This window comes from Apteryx rowi, unplaced genomic scaffold, assembly GCF_003343035.1.
Source record: "Apteryx rowi isolate R43461 unplaced genomic scaffold, aptRow1 scaffold_664, whole genome shotgun sequence".
In the NCBI taxonomy this organism is placed as follows: domain Eukaryota; kingdom Metazoa; phylum Chordata; class Aves; order Apterygiformes; family Apterygidae; genus Apteryx; species Apteryx rowi.
In genome coordinates this window covers 410,867-428,335 of record NW_020450943.1, presented here as the reverse complement: position 1 = coordinate 428,335, position 17,469 = coordinate 410,867, and the positions used below count along the sequence as shown (strand labels likewise).

The 17,469-nt window shown below is 38.5% G+C and overlaps 1 protein-coding gene across 8 annotated transcripts in view; it reads left to right on the top strand.

The window, feature by feature from the left end:
• The first annotated feature begins 211 nt into the window (after positions 1-211).
• The window catches only part of FAM114A1 (family with sequence similarity 114 member A1), a 40,980-nt gene continuing 23,722 nt past the window's right edge, over positions 212-17,469 (top strand). Inside the window, exons 1-7 of one of the 8 annotated variants that reach the window (XM_026085329.1) lie at positions 212-296; positions 1,770-1,979; positions 2,662-3,011; positions 5,093-5,180; positions 14,470-14,583; positions 14,739-14,845; positions 16,549-16,683. In XM_026085329.1, the coding sequence (XP_025941114.1) occupies positions 2,670-3,011; positions 5,093-5,180; positions 14,470-14,583; positions 14,739-14,845; positions 16,549-16,683 (786 nt within the window). In that variant the 5' untranslated portion in view covers positions 212-296; positions 1,770-1,979; positions 2,662-2,669. The other 7 variants (XM_026085331.1, XM_026085330.1, XM_026085332.1 and 4 more) reach the window with 7 other exon arrangements.

The window sequence follows — 17,469 nt, the reverse complement described above, 5'->3', positions numbered from 1 at the left end:
TGAGGGGCGGTAATGGCGGCCGGGCAGCTCCCCGCAGCGGGCCGGCGCTCCCGTCCTCGCCTGCAGCCCCGGCACGGCTCGGCAGCGGCCCGAGCAGCCCCCTCGCAAGGCAAGGCAAGGCAAGGCAACGGGCGGCCCCCCAGAGAGACTCAACGAGCCCTCCTTCCCTCGCTGCCTCCTCCCTCCGTCCCTCCCCGCGGCGCGGCCGGCCCGGCCTCCTCCCGCCGCTGCTGCCGACGTGGCGGGGCGGGGAAGGCAGGGAGCAGGGGGCGCGCCGGCAAGGGGACTGCTGAGCGGTAAGGCGTAAAGGGATTTCTTCTTCTTCTGCCACTCTCGAAACTGCCTGCGGGCCCCTCGCAATTCCTCTGCCCCAGAGGAGAAACAAGAACGGAAAGAAGGGAAACTGCGGTCACCGTGGGTCCGAGGGGGCGGCGCGCGGGCTGCTCCCGCTTCGCCCCCCGAGCGCGGGGCAGGTGGCGGCGGGGCAGGGGACTCCCGGGCGGGGCGGGGGCAGTGCGGGCACCCGGTCCCGGTCCCGCGGGGCTCCGCGGGCGCCTCTCCCCGCCGGCCGTGCCGGCACCGCCGCCGACAGAGGAGCGCCCCGTGACAGCGGGCGTCGAGCGAGGGGGAGCGGGGCGCCGCGGGGAAGTGCCCCCTCGCGGGCAGGAAAGGGCGGTTATCCCGCCCGGAGGCGCTTGTTTGCCTTTGGAGGTGCCCGTCGGCGCTCGGGTTTGCTTTCGAGGCGGGATTAAACTCGGCAGGCGGCTGCTGCGCCTCCGGGTGCGGGTCGGCAGGTGTCACTGAGCCGCGGCGGGAGGCGGCGCGGCGCGGCCCGCCTCGCCTGCTGGAGGCAGGGTGCTCACGTACAGCCCTCTCCGAAGCTGGTCGTGAAATGCTCCCCTTGAAGCGTTCAGAGTAATTCCCTCACAGCAGAGTTTTCTGAGCTGATTTACATCAGGAGAGTTGCTTGAGTGACGCCTTACCTCGTGTTCAAGAAGACAGACTTCTGGTTTTTAACTGATTTGGGGAGTCGTTTTGTTACATGCTTTGCTCCCGTAAGAACGGTGTAACAGAGAGCTGTTGGCCTTAAGGGTTTTCCAATATACGGCCCAATCCCACAAACAATTATGCACACATTTATAATTGGTGCGCATGTTAAATTATGTGCTCTTTGAAGAATTTTACTGGTGGTGTGTCTGTTCTTACTCAGATCTTATCCTGATGCAGATATATATCCTGAAGCTATATATGTACATACACTCAGGATTTATAGATTTTAGTAGAAGTTGCTCCTATCTGACAGTGGAATTTGGTTTACAGACAGAAAGAAAAATTTTCTTTAGGCAATGCTGCCCATCATGCAGTAAGCACTGTTAAAGCAATGGTGATATTTACCTGTATTTAAGCATTTGTCTAGTATTTGCTATATTTGTAATGGAACACTGCAAATACTTATGGCAAATGTAAAGATTCTGACTTGTAAACACATGCTTTTTAAAGGTAATTCAGTTACAGTGTAAACTGAAGTAATATAAGTAGCATCAAGTGCTTACTTATTTATGTCTCTTATTCACTGATACTGAATGCTGTTCTTGGGAACCATTCAAACAGCTGATCTACATTCAGACTAGAAAAACAAGCTACTAAAGCCACAGATGTACCTGATTCTATAGACTTTAATAAACTACGCTAATTTAAATCCATCTTTCTCAGGAAGAGTTCTAAATCCTTAATACATTTTGCTTTTTGCCTTTTCCTCTGTTCCTCAGTCTCTTTTAGAACCCCAGTCCTTCCTAACAGGCACAAAGCTTTGGACCATATTTAATTCATATGGGAGTCAATGAAAAGACACCATCTACAGAGAGGATTGCTTGAGTTTTGCCGTGCAACTCTGCATATAGACAAGACCTTGCAATGACAGCTCTCTGTCAAGGGTTGTCTTCTGAGTACAGTGCCAGACATACTATTGTTGCCAACAAGTAAGTAGTAGTAATCACTGTACAGTATTCCTTTTGGACTCTGCCAGTGCCGCTCCTTAATCAGGTGTAGTGCCTGCTCAGAGGCCATTTCTTCCCTTCCTGGATTCTCAGCCTGCTGAGAATTTGAATATTCTCAAATTATGTGCTTTCTCCATTATGTTAGTATCACCACAGTCGTAGTCACATACTTTTATCGACTCCCTGTCATCCTTCTCTCCATTAGTCAGCAGGCTATAGGAGCCTGTGTATCTGGAAGTGATGAAAATGAGACCAAGAGCTGTTTGGTCATTGCATTCCAGTGGCATTGCAGATCAGATCATCCTTGTTCCCCAGTAGCCACATTAAAGAACACAGGAATTAATCTTGTGGAAGCTCTCATATTTGACTTCTCCAGACAAATGAACATCCCTTCTCTCTCACCAAACTTTATCTTGGAAAACAAAAGAATATTGCTGCTCTTCATACTTGAGTGTGATCCTGCAAGGTGAATGGAGTACTCAAAATATAATGGTATTATCAGGCATGATGCATGTGCCACAGGGCTCCATGCTTCAGGAGACCTTATGCCACGGCCCTCACCCCCCCTTTTTTTTCAACAATAGCTTATGGGAAACACTGCATATTTTGGGTTCATTCAAAGGTTCATGAAATTTAGAAAGACTAATTTATTTTCTATATTCAGAATTGAAAATGTCTGAAGACATACATGATGGCATCCCAGCTGAAGAGAAACCTGAAGTAACGGAAATGCCCAGCAATGATGTATTGCCTCATGAGTCAGTGCCACACCTTGTGGAAGCTGGGATCTTGCCTGTGCCTTCACAAGATGAAGGTGAACAGGCCACTCAGTGTGCCAGTAAGGGACAGGAAGGAGACATATTTTTTATTGAAAATCCTTTGACTGAAAAAGTAATTGAAAGTCTGCCTTCCAATGGAGAGGTGACTGAAAACATGCCCGCTGAGTGCAATGAGACTGTAAGCCTTGATGCTGACCCTGAATCTGAGGAAACACTACATGAGCAAAGCAGTCCAGTAAGTAAGATTTTCTTTTCTGGAAAAGCTGCCTTCCCTGCTTTATAAGGAGAATAGAATTTTGTAAAATGTACATAATGTTTGCAGTGGTTACCACTTTTTTATGTATATAAAAACTTAGGGAATTATATGCAGGGAGCCTACATGGGAATAAAATTAATTGAATTGCAATGCCAAGCTTTTGGAAACTAGGAAGAGTTGGTTTTCTTTTCACCAGTATGATATAAATTTGGTCTTTTTAGCCTGGATGCAATAAAACCATGTCAGAGCCTAAGTCTTAGTAAGAATCTAGTCCCTTTTGTAAAGATACGCAATACTGCAGTGATTTTGTTATCTGGTTATATACTACTAATTTTCTGTACAGATCCCCTGCTTTGTTCAGTTCACAGAATGAACCTGGAAAAGGGCAGAACTTAAGTTACAATTGCAGTACTAAATCTTGTACTTTCTAATTGCATCTGCAGTACTAAATCTTGTACTTTCTAATTTTCAAATCATAGACTTCACAGCCTAAATAGTGTATATTTCACAGGATTCAGTCAAACTGGGGCCCTTTGTTCTAGGCCAGTGGTTTTCAGTTTGTGATCCTCAGACCTGTGCGAGTCCTTTGAGTAACTGTAAGAAGTTACTCAAGAAGTTACTGTTAGAAGTAGAAGAAAACTAACAAAAACAAATTTTTTACAGTCTACACAGCATTCAATATACCTGACATAGCTAAAATAGGTTCACATCTCCACTGAAAAATGTTCAGGCGTTCACACATTGGGAAAGGTTAAAATAACTTTGTTTTAGTCACTCCACCAGAGACAGTGACCTACCTCAAGGAGATTACAGGGGATGTATACAATACAGAATACAGCGCTGCCTTGGGGTACTTCACAATTAACTCAAAAACCAAAAGCTGCAGAAGTGATATGTTAGTAGAGACTTTATCAAGGCTGCTAGTTTCTTAGAATTATTTAAATATGTAATACTGAAAATTGTTCAATACCACATACTAATGAAAAAGAAGGGCATCACCTCCTCTGGCTGGTGTTTTGATTGAACTCCATTGTTAGGAGTACCTAAGTTTTAGGCACCTTCAGGAATAGGTGACTTGAACTAAGCTTTCTATTCTGCTTTCTTGGGCACAGAAGTCTGAACTTCACATAAGACCCAATCCAGCAGTGACCATAAGCATTTTAAGATCCCATTGAGAATCTGTTGCATTTTTAGGAAGACCTTTAAAAAAATGTTCTTTAGAACTATGAATACAGAGGCAATAAAATCAGTCRTTATACTAAAGCTAAAGAAGGGCATATCTGTCCGGGGATACTATAAATGAAATAAGCTAGAATGACAGTTTAGAGCGATAGCTAATTCTTAACTAATTCTCCATAGGGACGCACTTATTTCACATTGAAGTTGTAGTCATATGTTCGCTGCACAGATGTCTGCTAATACCACTTCACTGGTATTAGCACTTTCCCAAACAGATGTTACAATTCGATAGCTAGAAGTTACTGTACAGCGTTGGAGCCTGCTGAATGTGTTATGGGGCCATTCAGCTCAAAAGCTGCAAGGTTATTTTAACTCACTATGGAAGGCTGTTTGAATTGGCCTATCAGACTTTGTATTGAAACAGCCAAATGATCTGTTTCACAGACACCAAAATGAGGTTGATGGCCTTGATTTCCTCCTGAAGGGTAGAAAGGGTGAGGTGAGAACAGTAACATCCTGCAGTTTGTTAAGAATGATATTTTTCATGCTTGGACTACTCTGCACAAAAGCATAAGCATCCACCTGAGGATCTGGTGGCAAAACTTTTGTTACTACTCATTCCGGGCTATTTCTCTGTATACATGAGCCCTGACTCTTCAGAATCATTCTTCAGAAGACATCATCATCAGTGAAGTTAAGTATTGTATTACAAAATGCCTATTTGTAAATTGTATACCCTTGTAAGCAATCACACAGCCTTTTAAGCTGGTATCATCATTTATTACATGCTGGATCCTGTTGCCTGGCAGGTTCATTGTTTTTCCTCCTGCCTCCAGATAGTATGCATTGTAGACAGTGGAGTAATATTTTTCTTCTTACAGGAGGTGGACTCCTCATCTAAAGCAAGTAGATGGGGAGCTTGGGGTACCTGGGGCAAGTCTCTCCTGTCATCAGCTTCTGCCACAGTGGGTAAGTGTTCAATCAATAAAGTACTTGGAAATATGTAAGTCATTTTAATGCATCATTAAATACTCTTAAAGACAACAACTAAAGTCAAACTGCTTGCCTTGATTAATAAGATTCATACATCATTTTGTCCTTGTATGCCTGGCAAGCTCATGGTGTGCCATGACGTTAATGGGAAGAGGGACCTTCCTAAACTGTCAACGCACATAAATATTTCTTCAGGTCAGATTATGGACAATGTATTAGGTTTGTCTGTAGAACGAGTGAGTTACCTCATAGTGGCTACTTCACAGAAAGGATATGATCTGCTGCAATTACTATCAGCAAAAGCTCAGGATTTTTGAAGTCAAAGCCCTCCACCCCAGATTCATGCACGTATGTGTTTATGGTTTATATACTAAGACTTCTGTCTGTAAAATATAAATTCGTTTCTTGTAAGTCATTCCAGCTTTCAGTGCCAGGCAATGAAGCTCTTAAGCTATCCTATTGGACTTTAGAGAGTGGAAGAACATATTGAAACATATTCTAAAAAACATAATCCCCTTCTAACTGCCTGCTCAAATCAACTAAGTCACTAGTGTTTATAAAAGATTCCATTTCTGTTAACCTGTGTGATATGCCTTATGTTTTTTACATTGCAGTTGTACCAAGCTATCTTTTATCTTTTGTGAAGCCTTAGCAAAAGCAAACTGTTGCAAATCAACATATATACTGAATTGTTCCAGATGAACAGAAATCTCAAAATCCTTGGATCCCATGCTCATTTCTGATAGTGTGTCAGCCCAGAATGTTCTCATGAAGACTTAAAGTCTTGATTATTACCCACCAGAAAGAACTCACACAGATAATAAATGAAGCATACAAATACCTAGTTACCAATGGGAAATTATTTCTCACAAAACAGCTACTAAGTTGCTAACTTCTCAGTTCTAATCAGAGATACACAGAACACCTTCAAAAGATGAACCTAAGAATTAAAATTAATTACTGGCTTCATGATCCTATATATAAGGCTAAATAATCCTCTTCCTTATCCACCCTCTGTACCATGGGCAATAAATTATTTCTGTCTGTTTCTCAGAGAAGAGGGAACTTCCCTATCACCTCCTTTTTCAGTTACACCCACACTCAACAGGTCTTAACTACCCTTTCTTTCAGGAAGTCCAACCAATTAACATACCTAATTAAACTTAGAATGGGTTTCTAAGATTTCTTTAAACTGACAAGTGCAGACTGCTGCTGAAAGGGGCAGGACAGACCCAGCAACGTTTTTCTTTCTTATGCCAACAGTAGCATTTGTGTAGTGATGTGGGGAGCTGGTTTATGGAAACTGGACTGATTTCATTGAAAAGTACAAATGAAATACGAGTTTTCATCTGGATTGGTTTATTAGTTCTGTAATCTGGCTCACCTATTTGATCATGTAACTGCTACTGCTGGTGTGAGGGAATGAGGAAAATGATGGGAAGTTACAGAACATGCAGGTAGGGACAAGGACAACTTAGCTAAATGTGGAACCGCTTAAGTGTTCTCAACCTGTGTTTAACCGTAAAGCTTAGTGCTTCTCATTCAGAGCTGTAGAACAGCTTGGGTGTCTAAAATTTGGCTTATCTTTTCCCCAACAATATTATCTGGTCTAATAAGAGATACTACTTTCACAGACTTCACAAGCCTTGCCTCTCTTATGCCCTCAGCCCATCATGACTACATAGCTACAACAGCATTCTGAAAAGAATTTGGCTTAGTGTACGTAACCGAACAGGAAAAGTTATGTGCATAAAAGTAATTTTGCTCTTGATCAGTTGGAATTGGAATGGTGATAAACATTTCAGTTCATTTTTACAATTGCAGCAATGAGTTTCTTGGAACAGAGCTCATTCAGGTGATTCAGTCTTGCCTGTGAGATCGCCATATTTATATTCTGTTTAGCTTTTGCAGCAGATAATATTTTATCAAATGGACATGCTAATGTTGTTTGTGAGTAGCAAGATTATTTGTTACCAAGCAGACATTGCTCTTGCAGGCTTGCAGTGGCAATCTCGCTCACAATCTTCTTTTGCTTTGAAGTCTTGGCCTCCAGGAGGATTGAATTCAGTACCACAAAGAAAAGTATACATTTTCTGTGGGGCAGCATGGCCTTGGATATTTTTTTGTAAAACTGATTTGAACTTTTCTGAAAGTTTTGAGTGCCATTGTAAAGGTTGGGGATTCTAACCAGAATGTGTGTTGTATCCCTTCTTATAGTCTAATAAGTAAATAAGATCCCCTTCAAAGCTCTTGGCCACTTAGTCTATAAAACCTGCTGCCAGCATTGTATCTCTGTGGGTTACATTCAGTGGACTTTCTTACGATATGATCTTGTTTTTAATATATAGGCCATATAACATTTTGGTTCATATACATTAAAAATTCATGCTTAGTTCACAGTGGCTTCTTAACATACCATCTGACTGTATCATCATCATTACCACCTTCATTATATGTAAATATACAGTGATTTTGCTGTCTATGCAGCCGGACTTGATATGGTGGTGTGATGATACATATTTTAAATAGGAATATGATCCCCATGTATATATTTGTATCATGATTATTATTTTTAAAAAGAGCACAGTGGGAACAGGTGAAGCTGCATAAGCAAAAAAAAATCACAAACAGAAAAAATTTTTAATTTGTTTTAATTTTACAGGAGAGTGGTTGCACGAAGTCACACTGAAGGTCTAGTTTCTGGCAGTGGCCAGTAGCAACTGGGAAATCGCCTAAAACCACATGTATATAAAGAAGCCCTTTCCCCTGTTTTCTGCTCCCATCTTTTGGAATCTGCAGCTTAGAGAATACTTGACCCTGGCGTTGAATCCACATATTCCTATGTAATAATTCTGGGTCTAATTTTGCCCAATGAATTTGTTAAATAAAATAGACTTTGAATAAAGTAGAAGTCAAGGTTGCATTCTCATCTCCCATAGTCAGACTTACTACATTTTGCATCCTTACCCTGATTGTTTTTTCCTTTATAAGGTGTCCAAGTCTGATACTGGATCCTTGAATCTTGATTAACAACATTTACATTTATTTTCCATGACATTTTAACTTGTGATGCTGACTCTAATATTATAATATAGTTCACTGAACTCAAGTTAACTCTGAAGACCATGTAGATAATCTTAGATTTGGTCTAAGAAATCACTGAAGGAGGTAATAGTTTATATTCCTGATATAGAGGGGTTATTTCCTTCTTGTGTATTATGGATATTCATGCTTGATCCTGTGAAGCATTTACTGCCTGTCACTGTCATAGACAGGATGTGGGACTGGGTTTAACATATATCTGATTCAGTATGATAATTCCAAGAGAGAGAGAAAGAAGCTATTGGGAATCTTTGCAAGCTTTCTTCTTTTTAATAATATTTATTTTTCCCCTTAAAGTTACCTGGTGTAGTATCTGAGCAATTCAAACAACACTTCATCTCCTTTCATCAGAAAATGGATGTGCCATGATCCAGGACATTTGAATGTTGCTTATTTATTCATTGTAGCAAGTGTTACAAATCAAGCTGCTTTTATGGAATTAGACTTACCAGCAGCACCTTCAGTATGTGATTTTTCTGTTTCTCTGTCGTTATATTTGTAGAACATAGCTGTTTTTCTGGTCAAGCTTTTTTTTTTTTTTTTAAACAAACTGTACAACGTAAAAATACCAGAAATAGTTTGTGATTGACTAAACGTTTTAAAGGGCTTACCAGATACATACAGCTTTTACCAAATACATTCCTTTCTCTTTAAGACTGAGCTGAAATGGTTGTTCAAGTATCTCAATTTCATTATCCTTCAAGCCCTGATTTAGAGCTCCCAAACAGATTAGCATTTTTGCATGGCTATAATATGCTTAGTGTTGCTAATTATTTCATTTCCAATAATAAAGTTGTTTCCATATAATTTATATCTTATCTCTTTAACTAACTTTGAAGATATAGCCAGTGATTGTTTTGGGGGTTGTTTTGTCTTCTAAAGAAAACATCTTCTGTCTTTGAACTGCCTTTGACCTTTTTTGGATCATTGAGGTCCAGCTCCATGACATTTTTGTCTGTGAAAGGCAGGCAGGATATCCTTCTGCACAACAGGTTCCATAATGCCTTTGGATTAGTTAGTGCCTCAGCCATGCTCAGTGGCTGACACTAGATGTCACACTAAGAAAGTTATTGAATTTTTGTCGTTGATGAGGTGAAAAGTTTTATTTTGTTTTTAAAAGGTGCGCAAAAAGTTTGGTTTTCTGCCCTATGCAACCACAGTGGAGTAGCTCCACTGAAATAGTTATTGGGATGATAAGATGGTAGAATTAAGCTCACTGTGCTTYGGAGACACAACCCCGTTGTTACAGTTGTTGCTATCATTTTACCCTCTTTCATTTAAGTTGTATTTTTTAGTAAATCAGAAATAACACAATCCATTCTTTCAGTAGTAGAGTTGATAAAATTCTGCTCTGACACAGGGTTACCATTATAGCTAAGCCAATTTAATAGCTAGCAGCCACTGAAATGAATAGTCCTGCACCTCTCTTCTCCTTGCATGTTTCCTCCTCCTCCCTGTGTCAGCACGCATGTTCTCCTGAGCCTCTGGCAAACCAGTTCAGGAAGCTAAGCTGAAGAAGAATAACCCTAAAGGAAAGAAAGATCCATTTTCTGCCTGTTTAGTTCCTTGAGCTAACTCTCTGTGGGATGAGATAAGTGCCAGTGCCAACAGAAGGGACAAATAGGCAACACAAGAGGAGCAGGAACTTCCTTACCAGCACCAGGAAGTCATTAGATCACCTTAGCTCTAACATCAAACCTTTTACCCCAAGGCTTAAGTCAGGCAAAATGTGTTCTCAGCTCATACTTGAAGCTTGACACTTCTGTTTAAAAAAAAACAACAGTTTATATGCTTGAGAGCTTGCCTGATTTTTTTTTTCCAGCTAAGCTATCAGCTAGCTTAGTGAAAGTTATTACCTCTTCCCACAAGCCTTACCTTTCAAATGCTGTAGTGTTGGATGAATTATATGGATGAATTATATAGTTCATATTTTTGCCTAAGTTATGATGCTCAACAGGCTGCATTTCCAAGCAAAGTCTATTTCTTAACATGGTGTATACATATGCTTCACTCTTTGCATGTTTGGTTGTTGTTTTCTTTTTCTTTTTTTTAATTCAAGTGCCCTTTATAAGACTATCATCTGTAAATATCCCTTATACAATAAAAGTAAGAAGAAACAGAACCCAGCTATTTAAATGGGCTTTGAAATTCATACTGTAAAGCCGCTCAATGCATCTTTCATACATTGTCATAAGTAATGTTTAGCTATCTTGATTATTTTACATCTAATGTACATTCATCTGTTTTTTCATTCTTCATCTAGTAGAGTGATGTACAGAAATATCAGACACCGTAAACCTCTGCTGTATGCTCCTTGTTTTCCTGTCCCTCAGTATGACAGAATGAAATGCCACTTTCCATGTCTCTTTGTTCATGAGCATGGATATTATTACACGTGGATATATGCAGTAATCAACATTATACAGCTTAAATTTAAGGTTGTGTGGAATGAAAATGCTTGAGATAATGTGAAATTAAAGCATTGAAATGATGTGAAAATCTGTTTCATTCCCTACAAATATTATTCCCCTGTTGTGAAATAAAGAATGATAAAAAACAACAGCTGGATATTATGCTCATACCTTATGTGGTCATAAAAAGGACAGTTAATCCCTTCAGAAGATGTATCTTTCACTGCATATATTACAGCTGATTAAGGAGAAACTATTTATGCTGAAAATCACATGGTGGTCACTCAGCTGTTTTGTAAATAACAAATTACAGCTGCTGTAGAAATACCCCCTTATTTTCCACAGTTCTTCCTTTTTAAGAATATATTGAATGTAAGTAACAGACTATCAGCCAGGAGGAATTGTGGATGTGCTTTGGGGGTTTGCAGTCCCATTTACTTTCTTGTGATTTAGAAGAGGTTGAGAACCAAAAATGTATTGTAACAATCTTTACGCCTATTGCTATATTATTAAAACCTTATATCAGTTGCAATAAGGCGGTCTGAAACTGGTCTCATTTACAGATTTAATTGGAATTATTCCTGAATCAGTCTGAATGGCATAATTACTATCAGAATCTAGCCTGTGTTGTTTCTTTAAGTAAAAGGAAGACAATTTTGCTAAAGCCCTAAAGTGAATGGAGACCAACCAAGAAAAAAAAGAATATTTTCTTCAAAAAGTGAGCACTTGAAAAAACTTATCTTGTAGCTCTTCTATCTCTGCTGTTACAGAGGAGCAGTAGATGGAGGTATCAGAGATGTTTCCAAGTTTACAGTATCAATTCAATTATGTCACCACACCCAGTGTAACAAAATCAGCGTACCGTTATCTCTTAAAATGCAGACTCATCTCCCATCAAATGTTTTATTTCTTTGCTTTTTACAATAACAAATAATGATTTTCGTTTCCAAAGCAATATGTAATTCTGCAGTGTTTATGCATTTGTATATCTCTAAGAGTGCTGACCTGTTTCAGTTGTGGTGTTCTGATCTCATCTGGTTGTGTCGTAGTCAAAGATACTTGCCCTATAGCTTAGTTCAGCAAAACCGCTCCTAGCTACCCTGAAAGGTTTTCTTATCATTCCAGTGCATGTAACCACAGCCCTAAAAATGCTGCTTCTCATAATTCTGAAATACAGTACAGCAACTGTGTGAATACAAATTTTCTTAGAGATATAAGCTTATCTGCAAAACTATGAGAATCACATTACAGAATGTGAAAAAAAAACTCTTTATGTTTATATTCAGGAAAAAGAAATTGCAAAATTAGTCTGAAAGTCCATCACTTTTTAATGAATTGTTAAAAGGAAATTTTTGCTTAATATTCTTAGTTACATCTTAATGTAATTACAAGACAGTAATATTTTGTTATGAAGTCAAAGTTCTTATGAAAATTTTATGTCAATGGAAAGAATGGATTTTTTGGTCATTTAAAAAGCTGTGAGCAGGAGAAATGGAAAGGAACATGACACAGTATCTATTACATTAGTTTAAAAGAACAAATAATAGTTATTTAAGTGAGTCCAAGGAATTTGTGTGGTAAAAATCATTACTCCAGAATGTATTCATGCTAATATTTTCGTTGAACCAATTAAAACGTGCAGGAGGCCAGGGCTAGACAAAGTAGTACTCCACTCTTCTATAACTGCGCTGAAACAGGTTTTGCAATAGACAAGAAGTTACCCATCAATGACTTCTATTTCTGTGGCTGATAACCTAGCACAGCCTATACAGTTGGACATATGCTTCATTTTGTAAGACATGAGATAGAATAGGCAAAGGTTGTATTTTCTTTAGACAGGTAAAAACATTTACCTGCCTAGTGTCCCTGTTTCAGTGTAAAATACCAGGATCCTATGCAGTTTACACCATCATATAGAAAATCACTTATTTTTGCTGGTCTGTTCCTTAAGGGACATCTGTTCTTTACTTTGTGGTTTCCTCCAGATACTCTGCTTTTCCTGTATGTGATCTTTCAAAGTACTGATTCACATATGGTTTCTAGAGTGTATTTATTATTGAATTCATAGAGCATCTGATGTGCAACCCATCTGACAATCACAGAATCATAAATCTAAACTCTCCGTTCTCTTATTCCATTCCAAATAGTTTTGCTGCGCCTTCCCTTAATCAGATATTCAAGAGGCATACATGAATGACTATATATATGTTTATATACATATATCCAGGTACAGAATACCAGCAAATGATATTTTACTGTAATTAAAATAACTAAGAAAAGATGTTTTTAACTTTTTAAATAGAAAGTTCACATAATTGTGGGAAAGTATGGACAACATTTAATGAATCTTTATGCCCTAGATGCCTAGGTATCTTCCTGAGCATCTGTACTAATGGCTTTACTGAAGTAATTTATTTCTTTACAGTTCAGCTTAAGGTAGAGAAGTGGAGAAGTGCAAAATTATCACTAATATTCCTTATGGATAGTTAGGGCAGATAGATAAATTACTCAGCCTTGTCCTACTGCTAGAAGTGATCAGCCTTACATGAGATGCAGTAACTGTGTACACACAAGAAAAATTAAAATAAGGTCACTCAAGCCTTTTCATTTTGTGTTGGAATGAGATACGAGAACTCACCTGGTCAGTTGGTTACTTACTGCATCTCAGCTGTGTGTAGCAGCTTCCAGCTGAGGGTGGATAACTTTCAAATATGCTGGCTGGATCTTTTGTGATTGGATAAGCGTATCATGAACATAATTTGAGGGCAGTCTTTTTTTGAGGACAGTGTTTTTCAGCTACAGCTGATCCAGATTAAGTACCTACAACCTCCATTTGTTGACTAACAGCCAATCTCACCCTTTCCTGTAGCCAGATATTACCAGTCCTTGTGATCTGCTGGTGTAAACTCTGTGTAGAAAAGCAGCAAAGCAATCATGTTCTGTCAAAATGGTTCAAATAAAAACACTAATGACATATATAAATTCTTTACATGAAACTAGACCATTTTAGCAGAACAGAGTTAGGGAGCCACTACATATACATCAGATAAAGGTGGTAAAATCCCTGTAGAAGATCTACTCTAGATCAGCTACCACTGGAACAGTAAGTCTTTCTGTGTCGTCAGACACTTACAGGCTTTAGGAAGTATATTCAAGCAGCAGCTTTGAGGATTTGCATTTTAGAATTTGACTTCGAATGCACCACTGAGGAACTTAAGTCCTGAAATATCTTTGATGATCCAGGTCGGCATTCCTAAAGAACATACCTACAGCCATAACATCCATGCAGCAGACTAAAGAATAGATTCTTTACTTCAATCCTGCAGTCACCCATAGTCCACCAAAAGGCAGGATGAAGTTAATTGTTCTAAACTTCTGAAAAGTATATGAGGCCAAACCCTATGGAATTAGGAGGACCATTAATTTCTGTTTAAACTAATGGGAATAGAATATATTCAGCATCCTGAAAAGCAGGAAGCTAAACTTATTTGTACCACTGAAACAAGATTTACAGTATTTCACATCCATTGCCATTTGTATTATATTTCAGCTTTATATTTCTGGTCAGTTAATATATTGAATGTAGTAGTACAAGCAAATTAATAACCTAGAAAACAAATTAAGCAAGTGAGGTAGGTTTAATACTAATTCTGATTTTCAGCTATTTTTAAGTGATCATATGTGGAGCACAGCTATGCGCTCTTAGCAGTAAATTTTCAAATCATGTAATCTAAAATGTGTTTCTGCTGCAGGTCATAGGATAACAGCAGTAAAGGAAAAAGCAGGAACTACCCTAAGAATTCATAATGCAAGTTCAGCATCTTCAGAAGCAACAGATCCTCCTGCAGCTGAAACATCAGTTATACGTAAGTTCAAGTTCACTGAAATTGGACAAAGCTCTTTGACACTGCCAAATTGATACAATTTACAAAATTCTAAGTTTTCGATCACAGAATCCAGCTTACTGCAATTTGTGACTTGTAGATGTGACAGTACACTGTAGCTTGCTCTTTCTTGTCAGAAGCAGAAGATTCTCCAGACCAAAGCACTTCTGCGGATATTCCCTCTTCTCCTTCATCTGGATCTCGTGGGATGTTGTCAGCAATCAGTAATGTTGTGCAGAACACAGTGAGTCATTTCAGTGGGCCTCTCTTCTCTAGTTCTTTGTTTTTAGGTGCAACTTCATGTCAGCTTTGTTGGATCGTAGGTCTTTGTAAGAACAGTTCTGTTGTAGGTCTGTTTGAAGTGTCTTTTCCATGCTAAAATAACTGGCTCAAATTTAAAAAAAAGTCAAATACAAGTAAGGAGTTACTGATTTTAAATGAACATTTGGCAGCAGTTTTAGCTGAAAAATACAGTCGTCTTCTAAACTGTATACAATTCTGTAGATTCTTGGGAAATCTTTTTTATAGTCATGATATCATCATCTGATTTTTGCTGTTAAGTCCTTCCAGATAAAGTATGATAGGAAGATCTGTTCTTATTTTTGAAGACAAAAAAAATAAGATAATCCATTTGTTTAAGTTTTTTACTAAACTACCCCACTTCTGTATTGTTGTTCCCTAGTCATTATCTTTACGTCTTTTTCTAGTCTCTCATTTCATATTGGCTTTCCCAAAAAGTCATCTGATTGCAGACTCAATGAGGTAAAATCTTTTCTCCACCCTTCCTTCCTATTATATTTTCTGTATATTCTCCACATATTCTCCATATATTTTCTGTGTTGCATTTCATTCTTTTTCTCTTCTTCGGTGTTTCAGCTTTTGCAAAATCCTGTATTTGTTTCATTATGTTTCCAAATCAATTTTCATGTCATCTTGTTCACCAACAGTGTTTGCACATTATTATCATAGCAAATGTTTTCTCCTGAGCTTCTATGCTATTTAGCATGAAATTCTGGAAGATTTTAAGCATCAGCTAAAAAAGGGGATAACCAAGTCCCCATTGAGCATGTTTTATGAAATGGCAGTTCTTTTTCAGTGCAAATCCAGTTCACTCTGAGCACCTCATCATTCTGATATCAAACATTTTGGGAGCAGGGGAAGACTCCTATAGACAGTCCCTAGCAGAGAGTTGCTACAGAATCTGTAGGATCATAGGGCTTGCAAGAGCTGGGCATCAGCAAGATTACCTGACCATTGTATAGGTATGATTTTCAAATAAGAGAAATTTGCTCATATGCAGACCTAGAGAGACTATTATACCATTATACTTTTACTATACTATTGCTATACTGTACTATACTATTATACGTGTTGAATGTCACCAAAGAACAACTTAGGGTCTCAGTGGTTATGTGGCAACTCTTGCCGCTAACTAAAAAGTTTCCTGTAATGCTTCAGTCCTAAGAACTGCATTGCCATCTGAGACTTCTGTAAGCATTTTCCATTATATATCAGATTACATTGGCATGTGAGTATCTGCCAGATGCAGAATCCAGATTGGAATGGAAATCATTAGCCAGTGAAAGTTATTCTTCAGCATAGCTAAAGAATTGTGTGTGATGCTAGTAAGAAGACACAAAACAAAGAACCGCATTTCTATAGACAGCTCCAGAGTCATTACAGGTGTCAACATTTTAGAAGTGCAGGTCCAGTGCAAGTCTTTTTATTAATTAGAAATATTTGTATAGTTCATTTTCCTCTTTTTGAAAATGTATTCAGAACAAAATAACATGATTTTATGAACACGTAAATTCTATTGTTAGTTAAAGCAGAGAAAGTATAAGGAGGTGAATGTTCAAAGACAGTGTCAGCAAAAACAATACTCTTCACAGTTTCATATTAACATAAAGTAGAAAAGAAATAACCACATTGCATTATTTTATACAGGGGAAAAGTGTATTATCTGGAGGCTTAGATGCTTTGGAATTTATCGGGAAGACAACCATGAATGTCCTTGCAGAAAGCGATCCTGGATTTAAGAGAACCAAAACACTGATGGCAAGAACAGTTTCCTTATCTCAGGTTGGATTTATTTAAATATGATTCTGTCAATGCAGGTTCAAATTCTTTTTCCAGGATTTTATTTGCCTTAGGGAGAGACTAAATTTATTGCAGTAGATCATGGCTGGGTATTTGGAAATAAATATTATGTAAAATTTACTCCACTTTCTTTTTCTTCACAGAACCGCAAAATACCATGTTTTGCAAAATCATCCTTTCTGCATAATCCCATGTACAATAGCTGATTTTTATAAGATAGTACATGTGGTGATAAATCATTATACTCTGGAGAGACAGTCAAATTGTTAGTGTTTTCATAACAGCTGTAGATAGATATCCTCTGGCACTAACATCACTGTACTTGCCTTGGGAATGAGTAATACTGGAATATGGCATATGTTTCATTAGAAATTAAAGCTCTGAAAAGTTATATCTTATGTTCACTTAAACTAATGGTACCCTTACATAGGAGTCAAGTCATGACTCGCATCTTTAAAAGTTCAGAGATACGGTAATAATAGAGCAGAAGTATAATTGCTGCCAGTACAAAATTACTTTAGCTCTCCAGACACAGGTGGGAGGGAGGCTGTGGAAAGTGGTAGACATTGAAATAAATTTTCAATGCTGCTATGTGTTTACCCCATTGTAGAAAGGAGTGAAGTATTTCTTTTTTAATGAGGTGTTCCATCTTTAGTACTGGTCATTTTAGGTGGAAACAGATTGATATAGTAGGCCAAAAGCGAAGTAACTATTGCTAAGAATATTAATATAACTGTACAACTTATATACGTCTATTGCAGCAGCACT